The 25,037-nt window shown below is 37.4% G+C and overlaps 1 protein-coding gene across 3 annotated transcripts in view; it reads left to right on the forward strand.

The window, feature by feature from the left end:
- Positions 1-24,001, forward strand: part of LOC101849808 (sorting nexin-13) — a 37,162-nt gene extending 13,161 nt beyond the window's left edge. The window contains exons 14-28 of one of the 3 annotated variants that reach the window (XM_005089411.3): positions 436-573; positions 1,373-1,477; positions 1,801-1,930; positions 4,497-4,537; positions 5,011-5,052; positions 9,908-10,040; positions 10,852-11,006; positions 11,648-11,752; positions 12,158-12,268; positions 12,634-12,759; positions 13,075-13,140; positions 13,811-13,956; positions 14,865-14,933; positions 15,464-15,576; positions 19,304-24,001. In XM_005089411.3, coding sequence (XP_005089468.1) covers positions 436-573; positions 1,373-1,477; positions 1,801-1,930; positions 4,497-4,537; positions 5,011-5,052; positions 9,908-10,040; positions 10,852-11,006; positions 11,648-11,752; positions 12,158-12,268; positions 12,634-12,759; positions 13,075-13,140; positions 13,811-13,956; positions 14,865-14,933; positions 15,464-15,576; positions 19,304-19,569 — 1,746 coding nt within the window. In that variant the 3' untranslated portion in view covers positions 19,570-24,001. Of the gene's footprint in view, positions 1-435; positions 574-1,372; positions 1,478-1,800; positions 1,931-2,887; positions 2,911-4,496; positions 4,538-5,010; positions 5,053-9,907; positions 10,041-10,851; positions 11,007-11,647; positions 11,753-12,157; positions 12,269-12,633; positions 12,760-13,074; positions 13,141-13,810; positions 13,957-14,864; positions 14,934-15,463; positions 15,577-19,303 lie in introns of all 3 variants that reach the window. The other 2 variants (XM_005089413.3, XM_005089412.3) reach the window with 2 other exon arrangements.
- The last annotated feature ends 1,036 nt before the right edge of the window (positions 24,002-25,037 follow it).

The following is a 25,037-nucleotide window of genomic DNA, read 5'->3' on the forward strand; positions in this document are numbered from 1 at the left end:
TGCGCTGAAAAAACAACCGGACAACATCATCAACTATCCAGGAGAAAAAAAACCCCTCATAAAAATGCTGTAACAAACTCCGCAGACACCAGTTAACTACCATGAGCTGTCCCGCCAAGAATTAAACTAAAAACGTAATGCACAAGGCAATCACCAGATGCCAGTGTGAAGAAGCAGACCAAGCTGTGGAGCACATCCGCCAGCAATGCAGGATACACAGAGCCTAAAGACAGGAAATGTCACCAACCCCAATACCACTACAGGAGAAGCTGTACGGGCCAGCAGAGGAACTAAGCAGGATGGCCCAGTATATGACAGGTATTGGTCTTCAAGGGCGATGCGGTGGAGAAGAAGGAGATATATAAAATTTGTTTTTTTGTGCTAGTGATTGCCTTTGTTGACTGCTGTGATGATTGTGTGTCATTTGGCTTTCAGGGCTTCCGTGCAGCTGCTGAGCAGCAAATTTCTGAAATGCAGAAACAGACTCAAGACTCGGAGACTGCTGTGGAGCCAGATCTTGAGTCCCTGAGGAAGTTAGCTGTTATTATTTATGATCAGTATTTATCTGATAAGGTAGGAATTTTTGTACAAAATGATTTTCATATTTGTTTTATTTTGTTGCCTACATGTTTTCATTGCTGAAAGAGAAATATTGTCTTTTACACTGTTAGGAGTAAACATGATAAAGCTGACTCTTTGCTCATAGTTAAAAGCAATGTTTATTGAAATTTTAAATACTTTGCTTTGTACACAAATAATGGTAAATGTTTCGTTTGGAGGACATATATACTTGTGCTTTTTGTATATTTTTGTCTGTCAATCTTGTTTGAACAGCTTCTTATTTTATATTGCGAAAATATTTCTACAGTGAACTGCTTTTTCAGGGGGGGATTTGGGGGGGGGGGGGGGTGTTTCACGTTTGCTCATGAATTCTTAACCCTTCCAGCCCCAGCCATTTTTGTGCTCTTCCTAACCCCTGTCCCAGCCAATACAGCAGTATTTCAGAAAAAGAGGCATGCATTCTAATAAAAGTGATGTCATACCTTTGTAATGAGATTTAGATAATAACATACAACAATGTTTAAAGGTAAATGAACAAATATTATTAAAATTAAAGTTTAATTAGGTTCTTTAATTTTAAGAAATGTGCTACTTTGGTACCCCCCGAAACTGAGAATATACGCTCTTGGGATGGTGGGAGGTACAAGCACTGCTGAAAATATACGCGCTTGTGGCTTGAAGGGTTAAATTGATTATCTTTGTTGTTGCTGTAAACCAATGCACACATTTTTACTATGAATTTCTGGTTTCCCTGTATAGTGCATTTTACCATACACATTTGGCTCACCAGTCTCTCTTGATCTTTTAACAGGCTTCTGTGAAGCTTAAAATTGAACCTCACATCATCAAGTACACAGTGCAACGCTTGAAAAGCAAAATGATGTCTGAAGATGTTTTCGACAGCGTCCAAGCAAGAGTGAGTGCCACTGAACAATGAATGGTAGTATGACTATAATGGTTTTTGAAAAATCAGTATAAGTGTTATCAACATATTGAATTGTTGCAAGACGTAGAATTTCATGTCGTTTTGCCCTTCTTAGGAAAAATAATGACTGTTTAGTGCAACTTGCTAAAGTTTCTTGAAGTCTCTTGGTATTCTGTTGCACTTTTTGTCATCCTGTAAGTGTACGTTGTAGGTGCTGACATTAGTCATGTTTCTATTATAAGTTAAGTGAAAGTCCACTCTTTTACTTTGACTTTTAAATTGTCGTATCATTTAGACTCCTCATTTCTCTCCAGGTGTACCAGATCCTTCACTGTCAGTTTTATGAAGATTTCCTGCAGTGCCCGGCGTATGTTCGTCTGCTGGGAGAGCTGGGGCTGCTAGGGGGGCAGTCGGAGGATGGGGACACTTTCAGCCTAGACGATGGTAAGGAAACATAAAGTTCTCCTCTATTCCATCTTGTTAGCATTTTCCTCTTTTTAATGAGTTGCTATTTTCGAGACAGCACTATGAAGGGAATATCTTGTGATTTCAGTTTTGGGTTGGAATTAATTTTGTCTGGATGGTGGGTAGCTTACTCTTTTAGCTCTTTTGAACCATTAAGGGATTTTAATGTGCAAAACTTGCACAAGGGACTTTTGAAATCTTTCACCCTTGTCTGAGAAGACTAGATGTTCAATTCTACCTACTCTAGGATTTAGGAGTTTAGAAGACACACAAAAAAAAAATATGATCCTGGCAAGGATGAAAACCCAGATCTCTGGGTTGACAGGCCAACATGATACTTGTTCAGCCACTGAACCCCCTTAGTTTATTCAATAATGCCTAGTATTTCATTTTTAATGCTCCCACATTTTTAAAACTTTGGGTGTGGGAAGTAAGATTTGTGAAATAACAGTTTATTCAACATTTTTGACTTAGTCCAGTGTTAAAAATTTGGTGCTGGTTTAGTTGAGAGTCCATTGCAATGTTTTTGGTCTACTGATGGTCGACTGCGAGACTGGTCTGACACCGTGTCTTATTGACAGTCTACTAGTTTATACAGACTAATGACAAGGATCAGTTTACATTTTCCCTCTGCGTAAAAACAGGTTTGGGACTGTCGTTTACCCCATTAAAAATGTTGGTCATCAGAAGGACTATTAATGTTTTGGCATTTGTAGTTTACATTTTCCCTCTCCCACCCACCCACTCTCCACATCTGGGGACTAATAGTAGACATCTGTATCGCGATAGATGGTAAATTAAACCAGCACAAAACATTTTTTAGGAGCAGTTGACAGGAGAATGTTCATGCTTTATTTTTTTTTCAAGAATTTTTTGTTCGGTTTAGTCTTTTATAGGTGTTTTGTATATTATCAGGTTCACATGTTTGTCTTTCAGTGGCCAGGATAATATGGTTTAAAGTAGGTTATCATTTGATTCTACTAACTCTGTACGGCATGCAGACTCTTGACTGATACATTCATGACAAACATCAGTCTTGAGAGAGTCAGATAACACTTTTGCTTAATAAGTTTTGCCTGTAGCAATAGAGTTTTAGGGCTTTAACTTTTGTATGATGAACGTGCACTTGTAATGCTCAGAAGTCCTTTCTCTGCTAGCATGAAGTGAAGTGTGCCTGACTGCATGTTTGTGAGTGTGTCTGTGTGTATGTGGGTCTTCATGTTGTTGTAGTTGCACTTTCGAAAGATATTAAAACTGTTTATTCTAAAGGTATGGGAGCCTTCACAAATGATTGGGTCATGCAAAAGTGATAGGTTGAAGCAAAGATTGAAGTGTTAAAATGCTGGGTGGTACTCTTCAATTATGAGCACAAAACCATTTGATGGCTAATGCTGAAATCAAAGTGGCAGCGAACTGTCCTTGCTCTTGTTGCTGGATTGACTCTATGCTACTATGTGATCAGAGGGACATTACTTATTAGGAGACTAAGTGTCATCAGAAATATTCCAATAAATTATTTTAGGTCAAAGTAAATGACACCAATCCCTGTTTGTCACATTCGTGGCCTACATTAATTTTATGGTTTGTGGAATCTTCTTAGTCTTAAGTGAAATAAGCACTGTATGATTGCCAGGAGATAAAGACAAAAAAGGGTCCGAATAAAATGTGCAGACGAAAGTTTTCATCAATTTTTTAAATCAAATATTTTGGGGGGAGCGGGGGTAATTTAAGTGGTCATCACCTTTGCTGATGAGGTTAAGTTTTGTCATCTTAAGCTAGCCAAGCATGTGTATATGTTCACCACTGAATGAATCGTTGTATTGTGGGTCAGTGAGTACCTAAACCATTTGCACAACCTCAGGGGCACAGAGCACTCACTTCTGAAAGTTTCTTGCTATGTTTTTTTCTTCTCTTTTGCAGTTTTTCTGCCTGTACTTTCTCTCTGCTGTGATAAAAGGAAAAGAATATCAGATCCTGACATCAAGTCAGAAAATGTTCTCTTGAAGGTTGTTCCTTCAGCATTCGCTGTTGATGCATATAGGAAGTCAGTAGATTTCTTTGCAGTCGGCTATTTTACAGGTGTCAGCATCTGACTACTTAATCAGTTAATTTCACTTCTTGCGTCGAATAAAAGAAAAAGAATCCTCCAGTCCTTTTTTGGTCTTTTTTCACGCATAAGGTTAGAGGGTATGGGTTTACATAGTGTGACTCCTGTTTGTTCTTGCGGTTACTGTTTGAGGATTTCGGCTGGGAAATGAGAGATATTGCTAGCTTTTAGTGGCATGAAAGTTTTTATGTTAGTTGAACAAGCCTACTAGATTTAGATGTAGATAGACAGTCTAACTTGATATAACACTGGTCTGTACATTTTTCTTTTCTTTGCTTCTATTGTGGCAATATAAATATTAAAATGTTATTAGAGGTTATGCAGTAATAATGTTTGATGGCATTGAGTATTGAGTTTTTGAAAATTACCATACTAAGAATGCTTTCTCTTTGCATGTTTGCTTGTATTGTACTATTTCTCTTCTTTTTTAACCTGTAGATGGAAGTGCCCAGACTGGCTCCGAATGTTCCGTAGGGAGTGTAAGTTACCACCTGCCCTCTCATCTTGTAATGTCCAATCTTTCAGTTCTGCCGAAGTAGTTTTAACATCCTTTTAACGTGTTTTTTATTATTTCATCAAACGCTGTGTCGCTGAATGTGTTTGGGAGGGGTGAAGAAGCTGAGATAAAAGTTAAGTTTTAAATTGGTCCTTGAACTTGCACATTGAAAGATTAGAGATTGTTTCATTTGGGGACATATGCAGTAATTGAAATGAAGTATCTATTCATGTACAATTTATTTGACCAAAACACAAATTTTATTGTGTAATTTAAATGAAATTCAAAATTTGAGTCTTTCCAATTTAACAAATGGGTTACCATTATGTCTGCATTATTTAAAGAGATTTTGAGAATTTTGTACAAAGAAAATAATTTTTGGGGGTTGCGTGAAATGTAAAAGTTTGTCCTACTTGTATTTTTATTGGTTAAATATTTTCTCATGTTGACTGGCAGGAGGAGCAGTCTGAATCGCCTCAGCCTGTATCACCTCAACCTGTAAGCAAGACCTTTGCTTTTGTAGGCTTCTCTCCTCTTTTTCAATATATTTTAACAACCTCTGATTTTCTGAACTGGTAGAAGTTTAACACTGAGACCTGCTGGAGAAGCCAAATTTCATGGTCACTTAATTCATAGTTTTGCAACTCGTCAAGCAGCAGACTATTTTGAAGTCATGGTATATGAAGTAATGAACCGCACACACTCACACACACACATGCACAATCACACTCACGCAGACTCCAATGCATGCTTCTTTCCCCGTTTCTTTTGTAACTGTGTAGGGAATGCTGCACTTCTTGTTTTGCATCCTTGGGTTGAGCTCGAAGGAACTTAGTGTAGTTTGAATAGCTTTTATTGTTAGCACTGGAAAAAAACTCAGCTACCTTTGCTCAGACATCTTTTATCAACTGCTTATATGAGCCCTAACTATTTTTATTTCTATATTGGTCTGACAATAATGACCTTGTGTGTAAATTACTTTACTTTCAAGTGGTGACTAGTTCCAACATTCCTGTTTAGTTCTAACCTTAATCTTTTTTGTGAAAAGATGAGTGTTAACGCCTCTCACTCACTTTGCTGTGGTGATGAATTATTACAAAACATTTTAGGTCTCACCTTTTTCTCTGTACGAATCAAAAAATAAACAGATGATGATGACACATTTATTCTTTATTCTCTCTCTCTCTTTTATAATCCAGTTTCTTTGTTCCGGCTTTTTACTAAACCAACCAGTCCTTTCTATGTTAATATACACTAACTATAATTGTGTTTAAGGCTAACCATGGTGCATTTCATCATGCACAGATCATGATTGAGCTACTATAATAACATGTTCAGAGCTGGAAATTGTGTCTGAAAGATTTGTGCCCTTACCTTTTTTTTTATTGAGCTATAACAGGCCCCGACTCTTATTTCATAGATAGGATTTTTCTGTCAGTTCGGAAGCATGCTTCCATTTTTAAAATGCTTTATTTATTGCTACATATATGACAGAACAAAATTGGATAAATAGTGCTTGTTGTTCAGGCAGCCCCCAAATGTGTAGATTTTAGGAAAACTCAGAGGTTCTTGCATGGTTTTCTTTGTAGTATTGAATTGTCAACAGACAAATTTCTTTTACAGGTTATAAAGCTAGCAATGTTTTACTTTTTTTTTAGCTCATATATTATTTATTTCATTAGCATGGCCAATTATAATTTTCATACATTTTTTCATCGACCAAAATTTTCAGTCCTTTTGGTCATTCCGTATGAGACATATATTCTGTATTTTTTAACTCTCCTTACCCATTTTTTTCCCCCGCAAAGGCATGCATTTTCTAAGCATTTTTGTTCTGTATGTTTAATCTTTTTTTTTGTGTAGGTGTGAGTAAGTTTTATGTCAGAAGTTTATTTAAGTTCTTTTTCTTTTTGGATAAGGTTTTTTTTTTTATTGTAGTAGTGAGAAGGTTTTGTAAATTCCTACTAGTGCCACGGGATTGGGATTTCTGTGAATTTTTTTGGTTTTTGCACATAAAAGTCTGGGGGTTTATTTAGATTAGAATTTAGGATGCAGGTCTCATTTAAAATGATTTTCATTTCAGTATAATTTTTTAAGAGATTAAAAAAAAATCCTTTGATTAGGTGTGCCATTGTTGGCTTTGACTTATCACAAGTAAGATGCTGTTGATTAGGAGGAACCACCGTTATATCTTTTGACTTTTCTATCTGTAATAATGTGTGTATCATCTTCTTTTCCTAGCATTTTTTTGTTAGTTGTGTCAGTCTACCCTTTTTCTAATACGCTACTGGTAGAAACAATGTGTGATGTCCTGTTTTCCTTGATGATATCTTGCAAGCTTTTCCCGACCAGTAAAAGTAGTCAAGAATTTGGCCAGTGAGTTTCAAAATGGTTTCTGAGACTTGTTTTTCCTCTGAATTTGCTCTCTCTTCATGAGCTACAGAGAGCAGTTCCATTGATAAGCTTAGAGTCTCCTTTGTCCTAGCTTTTCTGAATGCGAATGCTTCCTTGTTACGCTTCCCAGTTATATGACATGAGTTAACTTTACTTGGCTTATACTTTTTTGTACCCCATCTTTGCATCCTCCCCCTTTTTTGAGTGAACTTCGCTAGCCAATTTACCTCATGATAATGGCATAGTACAAGCCAGGTTGCAATTGAAGGTATTTCTCTTATTGAATATCTTTGTAGATCATTTTCGTAACATTTTCTCCTACTGATTTTTTATGAAATCTTCTTGATCTTGCTGAAAGACTTTGTAATTGGTTGGGTTTTTTTGCCTCAAGATGCAGACTTCTTTAAACTTGTTTTATTGTATAGAGCACATTTGTGCTCTTAACAAAACTTCTTTAATGTGGTATCTTTCTTCTTTTCTTTTTCTTTTGTAAATGTTGTGTGACTAGAGTCTTTCACATCTAATCACTAGACTTATTGTTTCTCTTGTCTATTATGGAAATAATGATAATAGGCCAGTGGTATTTGGCATACTCTGCAGGTTGCCCCTAAATAATTGTGTGTATCTTTTACCATGTAACAACATACTCCTTACCTATTCCTTGCGACAGCGTGTTATTTGCTGCAGGCATGGCTTCAGACTCCCCTACTATTTTTATTTATAGTCTGGTAGGACTTTTTCTCTGAAATTTAAAAGTTTGGGGAACTTACTAGTTTCTTTTTCTTTTGGAGAGCTTGTCCGTTCAGGTCACTGTATTCTACTTTGTACAAAACCAGTAAATTAAACTATTTGATATCAAAAGCAAAATAAAGAAGGTACGGCTTGTACACACCTCTGTATGAATATGTCTGTTGAGTAAGTAACCTCAAGCAAGTATTTTCATTTGTGTAAAGTTGAAAGACCTTTTCAATTTGGCGCACTATTTCATACCTTCATTTATTCTATTGTTCACTCATGGCATGTGTATGCTTGTAGAATTTTGTTTTGTTTTTGTTGGGGGGATTTTGGGAGTTTATTTACACACATTTCAACATTGCTCTCGCAATAATGACTTGTCTCGGAATTTTTGAGGAACAAAGAATGATGAGCCCTGTCTTCATAGGTGAACATGTGTGTGATATGTATTAACATTGGTCAGGATAAGAGGAATAACTCTTACTCTGTGCCAGTCACAGTAGAGATTTATGTCTCCAATCAGAGAACATCCTCCAAAGTAAACTACTTTGTCATGGTATAGACTTGCGACTGTTTCATCTAAAGTTAGATTTGAGGAATGCTCTTGTTCTGGAAATTCTTGGTTACAATTGAAAGATGCTTGATTCATAAGGATGTTATTGTAGTTTCACTGACAAAAGATTTTTTTCCCCTCCTTTTTTTTAGCTCATGTATTAGACCCAGTACCGTACTGCTCTGCATTTTCACACATTACCATATTTAAAAAAATGATACTTCTTTGTAAGTGAGGACAAGAGTGCCTGTCTTGTCATAAAATGTCAAATCGTGCTTGGCTATTTTTTTGTCCCCTGCTACTGGAAAATATCTCCCTATTACTTTCAGTCTCAAGGATAACTTGAGATGTGTGAGGCAACCTGCAAGAATTGAGAATGAGTCACCAACTGGAAATTTTGACTTTTTATTCGATCTCACTGCAAGGACTGTCCTGGGTATTCTGCTCTTTAAATTTGGAAAATATCTGTTCTCAAAGCAACGTTAGGGTGAAAAGAAGTCTGAAATTTTAAAGAAGCACAAACTGAGAAAAACTGGGGTAAAAGTTTCAACACACATTTATTTTCAAAATAGTCTTAGAAATGCAGTTTGGCTCTTACTTTGGCCCCTAGAATGCCCAGTTTTAGAGTTGCACCTATAGAATAGCACAAAAACATTCACAAATCTCTTTATAAAGAATGAAAAAGTAGATAAAAATGCCAAACGATGTCATAGTTTACTTTCTAGTTTTGGTGACCAAAATGAAGTCTGAATAAAGAGCTGCAATCATTTGTGATAAAATTGCATATTTTGTTTGGAAAAAAGCAAAAAAAAAAAAAGGGTAGGTCAGAAGTTTATCAAAAGTAAGACATTTAGAGGCCTTGTTTTAGGAAATAATCATAAGATGGTGGGGAACACCGGGCGCCCCAGTATAAATAATTCAAACTTAACCTGGGATGACTCATTCTCATGTTTTGGCCTACAGCTCAGAACTTTGTTTGCAGAAATATTCTCCTCTTGCAGGCCGCCTCACCTATTTGAACAAAACTAACTACCGTTGTTCTGAAGGAGATGAGCTCTGGATTATTGATATGAGGAGCCTTAATTAAGGCTGGAGATTTTGGCAATATATGTAGAGCGAAACAAAGGAAAAGAGAGAGAGGTTAACCTGTCATTTAAATACCTTGGACTGCTAACGATTATGTAAAGGGTCGTGTTATGACTATTATATATTTTTTCCCTTATAATGACCAGGATGAAAAAAAACCCCATAGTGTTGAATTGATCCTTCAGTTATAAAAAAAAAAATGAGGTGGGTTTTGTCTTTTAGCTTTGCTGAAAGTGAGATTTTTAAATCATACATATTGTTGCTAAAATGACTTGAACAGAGAAGTCCGTTCCTGATTCACTTCTTAGAAGTATGACCTTTCTTTGAGTAAATGGTAGCTTTTGTTAAGATAGAATGAAAAAAAATAAGACATTCCTGTGAAGTAGTTTTTTAAAGTCTTTCTTAATATTGACATGATTGTATAGTCCCTGTGAGTTATTTTAGGTCTTCTCCAGTCTAATCTTTTCCTTTGTATCTTATATTGTTCAGTACCAAAACCTTAATTGAGGAAAGGGTTGAAATTGACTCTGTTGTTTTAGGAAAGTTAAAGAGTGTCGTCATGGTTTGTTGTCTGTGTTTTCCCAGGCTGAGGACCTGGTGGATGTGCAGAACGAGGAGTCTATTTCGGACACCATTTCTGTGGGCTCCGCATCATCAGCCACCTCCGCAGGCTCTCCGGCTGGGGATGTCTACCTCTACGCTCAAATCACTCAGTCAGGTACAAACTATGCTTGATAATTTTTAAAGGTTAAGAGAAGAGAGTTGGATTTTATTGATCTCCTCAAAGAAAATTTGCTGTGGTATGGCAAATACATATATACTGGTCAACATACAAACATACACTCACATACCCCCTCATATTAAATGATAAAATAATGGGGAAAATTACTTGGCTGCTAAAAGTTTTGTAAGGTATTAAAGTCTAATGATTTTCGCCATGGTAATTTTAGAATGTTGCTATTTGGGCGTCTTTTTGAAGGAATGTACAGGTTATTACAAACTTCAGCTACAAGCATACGGGCACCTTCCCCATTCCTTTTGGTCCAGCTTTGGGAATGCTTGACTCTTTGTTTGGCCAACTTAACACCTGAAGGGATGTCACCAAAGGCCGGTATGTTCTTGCTGCTGGCAGGTTTTGAAGATGTTAGTGCTACATTGTAGTCCTTGCTGAACAGGGGTTATAGCTGTTTCCAACGTCTCATGCAGTAGACTGGCTTCTGTGGTGTAGTGGTAAGGCGCTTCAATGTTGCATGCAGGAGACTTGAGTTTGATTCCCGAGTGGGGAAACATTTTTATCGAGCATCTCTGTCTTTCTGCTGGGATGTTGTGTCCCTCTCAGCCCAGGTAGGCCCAGTCATGCGGGGTTGGAGCCTGCCTCCTAAATGATGTAAATTGTGCACTGTGTTAATGGGGGCATAAAAACACCTACATTAATTAAAATATCATTCAGCAGAAACTTTGACTATCGAAAAAAACAGAAACTTTGATAGAGTGTAATATTTGAAAATGTTCAAACATTTCCTTGACAGGTATTGTGAAGGAGCCAGACAAGAGTGGCAAAAGCTATGCAGTGTTTGCTGTTACTGTGCGAAAAAAAGAACCATATGCTGAGGAGGAAGAGATGTGGGATGTGTACAGGAGATATAGTGACTTCCATGATTTACATATGATTTTAACAGAAAAGGTAAGTGGGCAGTCTTGTTTCAGTATTTCAATTTTACACTTTACTGTCTGATGAAAGTAGAAGACCTTTCATGTAGCTTCATTCATGTTACTGATGTATGCAGATGTTTAGGCTTGGTGGGGAAAGTCAAGGCATGTGGGGTCAATGACAGCCAGGAGTGAAAAGCTGGTCTACATTGACTGGTGACAGGATGTTGTCTAGTTAAAATATGGAATCAGAGGTACAGTGCAAACTGAAAAGGGATGAAAGATCAGAATCTGATAGTGTTGGCAATTCCTAACAAAACTTTGGTGATCGCGTCTCTGGTGGGTCTGTAAGTTCTGTTGTAGCTCTTCCCTGTTCATAACTTCTTACAGAAGTATACAAATATACATTTTGTAATGCACAATAACCATGCTGGTGGTGTGCCTAGTTTATTGCCATCGATAATTTTGTTGGAGTGCTCTTTGCGCCTTTGTCATGCCTTATTTTCTGTGAACCATAGGCCACCATGGCTTTTAAAAATATTTTTTTTACTGTTTTGTTAATTCGCGTTGACTGGCACAGTAACAAAAGCTGTGTCCTCTACAGAGAAAAATATAAATTTTACCACTTAACGTGGAATAAGTCCATAATATGGTCTCACATTTGCTACCTCCCAGTTCCCAGAACTGACCATTCCTCAACTACCTGGAAAAACAGTACTTAAGAAGACAAATCAAAGTTTCCTCGAGAAAAGGAGGAAAGACCTTGATAAATACCTCAGGGTAAGTAAATAAATTGTTTTCTCTGTGAAGTAAGGTTTGTCTTGACACTTTCTCTATTGTTTTAATTGATTTGTTATAGCTTGTACAAAGACTTTGGCCCTTATCACAGCATGTTGACAATATTGCTGATCATTTTGCAGTTTACTAGGGTCTGATTATTGTTCATGGTTTGAAGAACCTGATAAGCCTTTGGAGGTTAAGGTTAAGTCCAAATTGAATGAAACTTTTATAATTTCCTTCCTGTTATGTTTTTAACTGTCAATGTCACTTGTGTGTTCTGGTGAAGAAAAAAATGCACTGACTGGACACAACTTTTTTGTTTTTAGTAGGGTAGGGCATTGAACCTCACTGTTTTAATTTCTCTCTCAGTAGCTGTAATGAAGTGACCCATTTCCTTTCTTTCAGAGCCTTATGAAGCCAGAGCTACTCCAGAATGTTGCAGGCCTCGAAGATTTGCTCAATCAGTTCCTTCACACTGGAATCTGGGAAAAGCACAAATCAGAGTTTTCTAGAAAGGTACACATTGTGAGGCCAGCACTTATCATTTTTCTCTCAGTCAATGTGCTTCATCAGTTCAATAAACAGGAAATGAGAATTAATTGGGGATTTTTAAGGGCAAAAGAGAAACAATACATTAAAGCATCCTTTCTCAAAGAGGCCTGGTTGAAAATATGTGCTGAAATGAAACAGAATATGAAGTTTTAAAAATTGTGGTTCATCGTTTGTCAGTTCATAATTAGTTTTGCTTGATTTATATTTGTTTTGTAATACAATTAATTTTCATTTGCATAGATTGAAAGAAAGAATTCATTGCTGTTTTATGCAGTGAAGTTATGAAAGATGTTTGATTCCGTCCATCAACTTTATCTTTTTCGTCACAGATGGACACAATAGTAAATCCACTGAAAACAGCTTCTAAGAACGTGGGCAACGCTGTCAAAAGTGTCCCAGATGGTGTATCCAAGATAGGAGATGGTCTTGGCAAGGTGTTTGCATCCCAAAGAAGTGTAGGTTTTCATTAATAAGAAACAATTTAGTGTTTGGTAGTTATCTTGTGACTCTTGTGGTTTTGTGACTTTGTCATGTTTTTAAAAAAAAGTGAATCCAGTAATTAATGTTCAGTTTTTACAGACTTTACTTGGCACTGTGGTTTGGAACTATATGCAGCGAATATTTTAAGATTTGCTGTTTTATTGTTTTAAGAGTGAAAAAAAGAACAGAGCTTGATTGTTGCAGAGCTTGTTTTGTTTATGACCTGCTGTTGAACATAAATACCGATATATATGTACTTATAAATATGTTGTTACTTTTTGGCACTCCAGATGGAACAGACAAAAGCTAGAGAACTGTTAAATCAAGGCAAAGTGGGTGCAGGATTAGACCCTGAGGTGAGACTTTTTGATGTCATTAATTTTCACAACTGGTTACATGATTTCTTATTAAATGAAGAATTTCACAACTTGTTACATTTCTGGTCAAATTAGTTAAGAAATGAAAGAATACGTTTCTGGCTCACACAAAAAGTAGGATGTTTTTAATCAATGTTTGTCATATCCCCACCATATAAACAAAGTAAAAAAGTTGAATTCGCGACACCTGGAAACTTTAAAAGCCAAAGTTGTGTTCTGATGAACTTGTGTGTGTTCCAAAATACACTGAATTTTTGTTTTAGAAATGAAAACTGCGCAAGGCTTGTTGACCTTAGAGGCTTGTTAAGCAAAAAGAAAACATGGTTATAATAACAATTGACTGGTGCCTTATCAGGCTGTGCTATATCACCCTCCCTACTCTTTATTTTAGCAAATGTGCAAGCTCATTTTCTTTGGTTGGCTTTCCTTTTTTTCATTGATCCAACTGATGTTATAAAGAGGAGCAATTAATCTGATTCTTATTAATGTTGATGTATTATGAGTTGTGATCTTTTCTTGCATCTTATGATACATATAAAATGGAATCATGTGTATTAGATTTGGGTGTTGCATTTTCATGGTGCTTGTTCTCAACTCTAACTCAGAATGAATAACACTGTGGATTTCCATGGGCCATCTCTCATTGCAGTTGGTGGAGAATATCCCCCTGAGGATCATGTTGCTGCTGATGGACGAAGTGTTTGACCTGCGCCACAAGAACCAGTGGCTTCGTCGAAGAATAGTAGCCATTTTGAGACAACTCATTAAGGCCACATTTGGAGACAAAATCAACAGGTTAGAATTTATTTATATTTTTATGAGTGTCCCCGATCAACATTTATTTTGTTGTTTTGTCCTTCTATCACTTACAACTCATTCTCTCTTACGTCATAATACTGTCTAAATTATATATGTCGGCCACAGATTGTCGAGGAGAAAAATAACTGTCTTAGATAGGTGGCCTTCTTATACCGTGTCATTATAACTGAAAAAGTACGCAATGGAGGAAATAGGAAGTTGCCTTTTATACTGGTGTTTATCTTATATAGGTGGCCGTTAGAGCTGGTTCGACTGTACTTTTTACATTGTTTGTGAATTTCTTAATCAGAGGAACTGGTAGGATTTGAGAAAATAACTGTTTTTTCATTTTCCTGAAAATGTTTGTTGCCACACTAACGCTTTAGCTTTCTATCCTCAAGAAAAATGAAGAATCAACTCTAAAAATGATTTGAAAAGTAGACAGAATAAAGACAGAAACGGCAAATGCAAATTGAACTGCAGGATGGATGTCAAGTTTAGAAAGGAAGTACTTCTGAGGCATTTAAAGATCATACCAATTCTGTGGTTTATAAATCTCTAAATTGGTAGCACGCCCTGCTCTTATGAATCGGCGAATTTTTACAATGATTTGGTAATACCAGAAAAGCAATGATTTAGCATTGGTTGTTCCCACGCTGTCAGTATCTTTTAATGCCTCAGAAAGAAATCTTTCATATTTAGTATCTTTTAGTTCTTGACGCAGGCTTAGACTTCTTACATATTTGCCCACTGTAAGTGGGTTGGTTTACTGTAGTCTTGATTATATACCATGATATCTAGTTAATGTTGGCAAGCATAAGCAGAGGTATGAATGTAACTAAATTTCTTCAAGATACAGTTGTAGGGACTTAATGAGTGATAATGAAACTTTTTGTTTTTGACAGGAAAATTGTAGAACATGTAGACTTTATGACGTCCTCTGAGCAGATGGCAGAATATGTAGCAGCTTTCAGGTGAGATATGAATATGTCCTGATTAGATTGTGTTGTGTATTTTGCTTTTGATAATGCTTTTCGAATTTTCTTTATGATGTTCTTTCAAAGTGCCCTTGTTTTGCCACAGTATATTCTAAGTATATCTTGGCTGTTCAAACTTTGACAAAGCTCCAAATTCTAAACAGCTAAGGAAAAAACCTTAGCTGTTTAGAATTTGGAGCTTTGTCAAAGTTTGAAGTTTTGCATATGTAAGGGAGTAGATCTACTTTCCTAAAACTACCTCAAATACTGTCTTTTTTCATGGAACAAATCTTTTTAAAAATCACAGCTTCTGGTAAATAGTTGAGATGTTTGTTATTTGTTGTGAAGATTGGAGGCTGTTTTAGTATGACATGAGCCATTGTTAAAAGATTTTTGGTCAAGTGTCGCTGATTTTTCCAATCTGAGAGTTTGATTAAGAATATTTTATTAATTCTTTTGCATGTGTTGCTCTTTTAGTGAAACAATATGATCACTGTTATGCATGGCATTGAGTTGGCTCATTTCAGAAATTCCTTTTGGCCAAATGGAGTCCTAGCAGAAGCAAGGCCACCGAGAGAGGAAGCAACCAAAATGAGGACAAGAGTTCTGTGTAAAGCAAAGATGCTTGGCAGTGTTCCAGGTAACATTGCTTTATTCTTGGATTTTTGTTTTCTTTTGGAGGGGTGGGTGAGTGGGGGGTACTATTTCAATAATTCACCTAAATATTCAGGCTGCAAACTTTTTGTGGTTATTGAAATGAGTTTTTCCCTTATGACAACACCCCCCGCCCCCAAACAAAAATGCCTGTGTGTGGCAAAATCAATAACAGAATTGCATGAGACCTGATAAAGAAGCAACATCTCTAATTAATATTTCTTTAAGTTGGTTTCCAATAGGCCAGGGCAAGATCGACTCTGGGATCGATTCTTTCGACTCGAAATGAGGACTCAAAGAATAGATCTTGTTCCATGTTCCCAGACTCTAAGCTTCGAGTCCGCCCAGGGTCGACGCCTCCCGTCTCCTTTTTTTAAGCCTGGTTCCTAGCCTAGACTCCGAGAATCGAGGCAAGAATCTAAATCTCTACCTCACTATTACAGTCCTGTCATGGGATAGGCCTAGGCCTAGGGCTGTCCCACCCCACAGTCGAGTTTTTTGCTTCAAAACAGACACCGCACCAGGACGGGACTCATCCGGCGCATAAGGCGGCTTCTTTGATGTTGGCCTAGGCGGAGTTAAAAATGCATTCCAAAAATTTCTTAAATATTGGCCAAATTTAAGAAATAATAAGATTTTCATGATCAGCGACCCAAAATTTGCAAAAGTTACGCGGGGAACCCATTTTAAGGCCCGATTACCAAGTTAAATTAATTTTTTTGAGTTTTGTTTACTTAGGTTTTTTTTTTCACTATTTGAATTCGGCCACAGCGGTTATAGAGCGCCCATTTAGTTTCGGCTGGCGCGAGGCAAGCAAGCCCGCGCTTCCCCAGGTCACGGGGTCATTTACCTGTGCCGCCGGGGATTTCCGTAATCAGCCGAACACCGGCAGGGCTCATGTATTTTTTGCAAAGTTTACCAGCACAGTGAGCCAAAGCTAATGTAAGATGAATATTTTAATAAAGACCACGTAAATATTCAACATATTATATTAAGGAAGAAAATGAAGAAATCGGAAGAACATGGTACTTTACACTTAAAAGCTGTGAAGTTCTCAAAAAGGGGACTTAATTTGATAAATGTGTCATGGGTAATCAATTATAAACATCGATTTAAATATGATTGCCCCCAACGAATTCAATCAAATTTGCACACAGGACTGAGAACATAATGAAATTTGTACTGACAAAGGGGCATATGCACGAAGTTTCTGGATCCGTAATTATTCAGGTTTGAAGTTGATTTTTGCAATACTCTTGCTTTGCGACCTTGTTTTTTCATAGCGATATCCACGATACATGTAACTACAGGACAGATCTTTTCTTGCCGATACACTTATGAAAACACAACCTAAACACAAAATACAAAAAGAACACAATATTGCTGGGCTGGAGGAATTATCTCATTTTTCCGCTGTAAGCTTTCGTCTTTTGATGGGTGGTGCACACGACAGAGTAGCTCAGGGTGGGTTTGGACGTGTTGTGACTGCATGATTGTTTTGACGTGTTTTTCTTTGTCTGTTAGGCCACGGTTGCATGAATGAGATCACCCCCTTGCTCACAATGGAAGGCCATTCCAAACCCACATTTTTGTATCCAAGGAACGCAGTGTTTCTCAAGGATGTGTTGTTTGGGGATGACCTTTTCTTTTGATCGATTTTGATTGAGTAGCACGTGTTTTACAGCACTATCGACTCAAGACCTTTTATTTGCCAAATATGTTTCTGTATAAAGACATATATCGTGTGATGCATGACTGAATATGTGGTATTCTCTCTAAAGTGATTGGCTTTCCATGTGCAATTACTGTGTGGATATCTTTGAAGGTGTCTTTTACGTGAACAAATTTCTCTCTCAGAACAATTGATGCGGTGTCTATTATGCTTTGATTTCGTGTACATGCAACTGTTCCTTTAGCTAAAAATGATACTAGCTGTCTGTACACATGGGCTGTGATGTATTTATGGCAGTGGCTTCCTATAAATGAACGGCTGTGGTAGGCCTGTGGTGTGATGTTGTGTTGTTTGAGGATGTTATCAAATTCAGAGCAGGCAGGACTTGACCTTGGAATAAGCTCCTCAAACTCTAACTCTGACAGCTGATCATGTACACTAGAACCCTTCCTCTCAAATCTCTCTGCTTCTCGTGGATTATCCGACAAAATCTGACAGCCCTGTAACAATTGAATGTCCTCCTCGTTTTTTTCCAGCCCTCTTTCATTTTTTGCCGTAGATATGCACATTTTGTCCTATTCCAGGCGTGCAATTCTCCATAGATTGATGGGCCAGCTGTACATCTATATCATGTGCAGCCTCCTCTAGAAGGCGATGATGTTTGAGCACAATGCCCACCATATGATCACGTTGAGTGTGGCACTCCATGACAAAAATATTGGATTGAAATATCTAAATCCAAACTGAAAAAGTTCTAAACATTGAAGATGCCAGTTTGAAAATCACAGACTTACTTAAATCCCTTGTAAAACTGAAATAATCGGACTTACAAGAAAACAAGTTATACCGGCCTACAGGTCAAACATAGCACGTTACAATGAAATCTCAATCGGCCTTGTAGCATTTATAGTTTCAGAGTTAGGAGGCTTTCAATTCGCACTAAAACGCCATATTTACTACTGCCCCGGCACAGGAGGAGTGGCGCTGCGGTCACCCCAATTAACCCCTCTGACAAGTGATTTATGACTACGCGCTGGGCTGTCGGGCGGGGCGGGCAGGGTGGTGAGGATGGTCGAGGAGGAACCGGGGAAGGAAAACTAAGTGAGCGGTCTGGACGGTATTTTATCCGCTGTGCGGCGTGCACTAGGCCTTGATAGGCCTAGTGCAAGAGAGAAGGAGCCTGTGCCCCACGAATTGGCAAGACACACACACACACAAACACACACACACACACACACACACACACACACACACACACACACACACACACACACACACACAAATGCGTGAAAGCCAACCTGCCTTGGCACGCGCGCAGGCTCAAGCCACGTCTGTCAGACTCGAGGTCTCGATCTTAAGAGCTATTTTTAGCAGTGTTCAAGACTCGAGGTCTCGATCTTAAGAGCTATTTTTAGCAGTGTTGAAGTCATGGCCTCTCTAAACAGCCCACTTGAAGCAGCTTCCAAACTCGAAAATCGGAGTCGATTCCTCAACTCTTTTTCAGTTTTGGAATCGAGGCCTCGAGTCTTTTTGCCGTCGATCTTGCCCTGGCCTAGTTTCCAAATAACCATACTTTCTTTTACAAATGAATTCTCAGCAAAAATTGTGTGTATGTGGGAGGGATCACATGAGAGTAAAATCTGTATGATCTATGGGGTATTATTTGCATCCAACCAGGGGATTTGGATTGAAAAAGAAGCATGCTACTGCAGCGAGAAGTTGCTCCATACATGATGTGCTTTTACAATTTACAACTTGGGTAATGGATTCTTGTTACAAAATTTAAAGTCTTAAGATATTTTTCCCAGTTTTTAACTAACTGCAGTAACAGTTGAACCTACTGTAACGGCCACATGTATAAGACAATCAACTGTACAAATGGCATGACCTATTTCCTCCCTTGTCTATTTTTTAACATAATGACACTGTATAAGACAGCCTTTTTTCCTCTACAATGGGTGGACATCTTAAATGGTTTCGAATGTCCTTTTTTTTTCTTCGTACATTTGATTAATCATGTTATGAAATTTTTCTAATCCAGATGAAGTTCGGACCCTGATGGGCACAGATGCAGTGCGCAAGGGTGTGGCCCGAATCTTCCAGATGTTCCAACACAAGAATCTGAACAAGAGGGTCCTTTATGTGGTGCTGGAGGGCGTGCTGGCCACGCTGTTCCCAGAGAACAAGTTCCCTGCGTTGTTCCGTAACCTGCACTCCCGGTCAACACGTGCTGAGAAGGTCCGAGAGCAACAACAGGCAGCCGCTGCACAGGAGTCTCAGCTACGAAAGCGCGCGGGAAAACGATGACCATAGTTTTACTGTAGCATCTTGTCTGTTGGTCAACATAATGGTGGTCTTACCTTTAAAAGTGCAACTGTGATGTGATTAATTTAAGAGCATTTCCAAAAAGATTTGGAATATATAGGTTTAGATATGGTCGTTTGTGTGATAGTTAAGCTGTAAATGGATCGAGATGCAGGGGACGAAGGTTTGGTTAGCACGGGATTTTTAAAAGTTTCTGCTTCTTTGTTGATTCTGTTTGGAAAATCTTTGAATGTGATGCAGAACTGAAACAAGTATAGTGGTAGAGAACTCTCAGATAACGATACTATCCTCTGTCCTCAAAGGTGTTCGTATCATGTAGCCTTTTGTTACTTCTTGTTGACTACAGAAGATCACTGGACCTTGATGTGTTTTGATGATAGAGCTGGTTGACTTTGATGGTTCTTGGGATTTATAGAAACTTATGGGTTTTAACAATTTCTTTTAACCTCTCTATTTTGCATAGTGTGTGCATAGGAGTCGATTTAGAATCAAAGAACTTTTCCAGATTTATTTTTGATGGTATAAATTAGGATTTGGTTCACAGATGTCACTTGAACATCTTCAAAAGGTCAAGCAACCAACTATGATTGGTCATTGTGTGAGAAAATGGGCTAATTTTGGTGACATGGAGCTTGTTGTGTACAAAAAATGGGATTCTTAATTTTTACTGTGTGGTGGCCAGTGTTTCAAAATCTAAAGTACAATATTTGATTGTTCTTTTCCCACTGTTCAGATTTTGTGCTTACTGTTACCGGTACATGAAGTTGGAATCACTGATCGCCAAAGCTGATTTCTATCGAGTCATTTTTCTAAAGAATTGTCACCTGTCAAAATTTAATGACTGTGTCTGTTGTCTGCTGTTCCCATTTTTGAATGGTCAATTAAATGAATGTCTTTTAAAAGTATTTAAGTGCAGTGATAATGCTCAGTGCCAAGGCATTATCCTTTCATAATGATTAGCTTGGAAAATGAAAATTTTGTGAAGTTCCCTTGTGTATTGTCCGGAGCAAAAATCAGTGACAGCACTATTTGCTGAAACGATGCTGGATGGGTTTTTTCTTTTTTTTTTTTGCACTTTGCAACTTTGAAGCTGGACCACATTCAAAGATGTTTAATGTTGCGCAAAATGTCTGATAGTAAATGGCATCCATTACTAGCTAATGGTTTTCAAACCAAATTGTTGCTGTCATTATTGATTCAATGGCTACTGTGTTCTGTTTGATGTACCATAGGCAGAGCATGTCAGTTATAGGTAGTACAGCCATGTTAAAAATATGATGACTTTAGACTGTTAGAGGGAAAGATTTTAGTGTGGCCTGTTCAAAATCAAATCAGGAAGAACCGATAAATAAATAAATAGTCAAAACTCTCCAAGGTCATCACCCCTTGTCGAGGAGAAAAGTGGTTGTCTTTACTTTTAGACAGGTGAACGTCTTGGACGGTGTCTTCAAAACGCAAGGGGGGGGGGGGGGTCTTTTGTACAGGTGATTGTCTTGGACAAGTCAAGTGACCATGAGAGCTGGTTCAACTGTATGCTGTTTCGATGCTCACAGGCCTGTTTGTCAAATTGGAACCGGTAGTCTGTGGTTTAAGATAAGGTCATAACCTGATAAGTGAACGGGTAGAGATGTCCAAGTCCGTCAAAAGGTTTACCTGTGAAAATCCAGTTGCATGGGAAATTCAATTTTGGAAACATAAGCAATGTGTGAACCAACATGACCTCAATTTTTAGAGAAAACATGAATGTTTTGTCCAGTTAATATTTTGGTGTGTAAGTTAGTGTTAACAGTCACTCTTGGAGGAGTGAGTGGGCAAAAAAGTTGCTAAGTTGCCAGTCATATGTCTTATTGTTTGTATACTCACGGATTGGTTATGTCGTAGGGAGTCTGTTATGGTTCAAACTTTGAAAAAAAAGGTATTCCTATATATCTATCATCGCACTAATTGCTTACAACAGGGATTAATTGACTAATCGTCCTTATTGTTATTTTCTGGCCGATACAAATATAGCATTTGTATAGGAACTTCATTTGAGATCCAAATTATTCTGAAGAAGTTACGATAATACGCTAACCTGACATCAGCAGCTGATTACTGCAAAATAACCCAGTTACGAAGTGCAATAAGCAAAACCTGAGAAAATTTGCTACTAGCTTGTATATGTGTATCATTATGATCATGGCTTTCATATGGTTTGGTGGTAAAGGAAGCATGATTTGGTTTGTAAGTTGTCTCATGTTCTTTTACGTTGGTCGTCAGATGCTGTTTTTGTCTAGTCAACCATTATATTTATAATCATCAGTATAGAGTAGAGCTCATAGTATGTTACCAGTCACCACGTGACTTTTCTTAAAATAATACATATATATATATATTTCGGATTAGATTTTGTACATGAAAGCTGCTTGTAAATTATAACAAGATCACGGGTGTCTTTTTTTATGGAAAGCGACCTGGTTGTGTTCACGTAAGGGCAAAGTTCATTTTCTTGTTGAAAATCCCTTTGTTCATTTTCCTTGCGAAGGTTGCTTGGATGTATTTCGAAAAGTTTTTGTGCTTGTGATAATATATTTGCCTTGTTCCTTTTGTTATGCTACTGCTGGTTCAATTTGTTCCGTTTTATACTGTTATTCCCATATATATATATATGTTATTTTCTGTGTGATGCACAAAGGAAGAAAAAAGCAGAGATAGAATGGGTTTGCTTTAGATTGTCTGACATTCTGATGAGTGTGAAAGAAGTATACATTGTAGACAATAGGATGTGTTAGAGATTAAAACGCTCTTTGGAAAGACAATCTACATTTGCCAAATTCATATTTTACAGTATTGTCAACCTGAAATGCCTGGTAATCATAGCGAACTTGTTATTGCATGTTCTTTGAAAGTTAGAAATGACGAAAATCAAAAAAGCAATACTTTTAAGTATAACACAAGTGCAATATGTGTACTTTATATGTTATGCGGGCAATCACATAAGTGTTGATCTTGTTCTTGTATGGTCTTGTGAAGATGAGTTTTAAGTACCCTTTCCTGCTGTTGAAAAGAACTTGTTGCTGTTTTGGTCATAGTCTTAGAATAATTAAAGTGCTAAATATTTGATTCCATATTCACAATGGATGTGTGGAATTTAGGGCATTGTATGGTCTATCGATTTGAAACTAAAGTAAAACCTCGGTATAACGTGCTTGGCTTAAAAATTACTCTTGACTGTGAAATTCACTTTCTGAAACCCCGAGTCCCATTTACTCCGCTCTGAAAGCGATGTCTAAAATGTACCTACATAAAACTTACCTATTCACTTTAATCTTTACTTTTCAAGGGGTTGAAGTGATCAAAAATGCATTAACAATGTACTTTTTAGATTGTGAGAGAAAAAAAGAGAAAAATTGCAAACAACAATAGTTATCATACTCAGGAATTCAACTTTATCAGCTGCAGTGAGAGGGAGAATCTTTCCATAAGGTACTTTTTCCGCCAGTTGACGCTTGCATTTCCCTCACACACGCACTCCTGCATATGTGTAGTCGCGAATTTCAAAGTTCAACCAAATTTAATCTCAATTATTAAACCAAATCTTTCTTGTGTGTCTAAAATTTGTTATTTTCACTTTATCATCATCTCTGCCCCCTCCACGTTCATAAATTCATAATTCATGTTTGTCCATGTCATTTGGATTTTAAATAAAGAAAAGCATCAAAACAAAACAAAAAACACTTTAAAAAAGAACCTTCAATAGTTCAAATGAACACTTTTAGACTGTCAATTGTGAATAAATATTACATGAACTCAGAAACCTCCCCTGTCCCGGACATTATTTTTGGCCAATATGTTCAAAGTCTTGGGTCTGCTGAAGGGAGTATGTTATACCGAGGTTTGACTGTAATTTATATTCTATATATCTTGCTGGAATGGATTGCCAAAAGGAAATGTTGTTTATTAGTACTAATCAAGGAAAATCATAGATTCTTAAGAAGAAAAACAAAACAAAACAAGCACTGAATTGCCTTTTTATTTATGAATAGAAGCTGTAAAAGAGCAAATCATAATGCTACTGTTTGATTAATGTGTCCCGTATGAAGAACTTCTCTTGTAATTCAAAGTAGGCTACAATCTTATTCTTAACTCCTCTGTTGCCAAGGGGTGTGCATTCCTCATGTCAACACTCATTTTCAGTGAAGCTTGTTTGCCAGTGCAGCAGTCTCATGTGTCTCCGTGTCAGCCGACTCCCTGTTTGTTTCTGGCCCCGTTCCTGACATTATATTTGGTGGACCCTGGATCCAGTAGTGTCACTTTCATCACCTTCCTGATCCGCGTATTCTCCAATATCCCCATATTTCAAACAATTTGCAAAAATATAAGTTAAACAGTGAAAATTGCTGCCTTTTTTCATTTTGGTGTTTAAGTTTTTCGAGAGAACGCTTTCATCTGCGAGACTAAACCTGTTTTTATTGATCGTTTGCAAGCCAAGCAGTAAAGTAATAATGCACATTTTAAAATTCCTGAATAAAAATTAACACTGTGCTTGTGAAGAATTAGAACTAGATGATTAGTGGGACATACATTTAACGTCCTTAGGCAAACAGGAACGGTAAATTTTGCCAACTTTCAACTTTCGTGACGTCATGGTCTGTCATAAAGCAAAACTTTCACATTTCCGTGATGTACCATACCATGTACATCATAGCCAGGAGAAAACTAAAAGGTTGATTCAGACTTAAAACCGAATTCATGACAAGTCAGAATTCATTTGAAAGCATAAATTAAAATGAAATTCAAGGCATATATATAAAAACTCTCCCAGGTTCATTTCTTTCAGTTTCAGCAGCGACTTCTCCAGCATAAAATTAAAATGTGGCTTTAGCAAAAATGTTTCATCCTAACGAATTGCTCAATTTGTTCTCCAGACTTTTATGTGTCTCAATATATTATGCTGGCATTATAAGTATTTTTGTACTACAAAATGACTGAGGGCTTAGCGCAAGGCTGTGCTGTGTACGTGCATGAAAATATATTGAGATTTTTATGTGTACTTGCTTTGTGTTCCACCATAAATTGCACAATATACTTGTTGTATGTTATTTATTCGTTATCCATGAGGCTCACTGCTTGGGAGTATACATGTCTATTCAGTGTTTAGCGTGGTGCTCTACCTGTACTCTTTCCTAAATCTAAATCTTGCCCTGATATATCTGAGCATGAACTCTGTGACAAAAGTAACATCTTATCTTAGGATGTAGACCATTTTCATTATGTTTGTTTGGTTGAATAAAGACAAGCACAGAGACAGTAATGATAATTAAGCGCAGAGAAAAAGCAAAAGAAAAACCAGAGAAAGAAAGAAAGGACCCACTTGTGGCACCTTGCAACCATCCTCATATTCACATGCCATAAGAGCAGGTGTCACTTTCTTCAGGGGACATTCCAAGGAAACCAATACAGTGAGTGCC

The sequence above is a fragment of the Aplysia californica genome, unplaced genomic scaffold, assembly GCF_000002075.1.
Source record: "Aplysia californica isolate F4 #8 unplaced genomic scaffold, AplCal3.0 scaffold00006, whole genome shotgun sequence".
In the NCBI taxonomy this organism is placed as follows: domain Eukaryota; kingdom Metazoa; phylum Mollusca; class Gastropoda; order Aplysiida; family Aplysiidae; genus Aplysia; species Aplysia californica.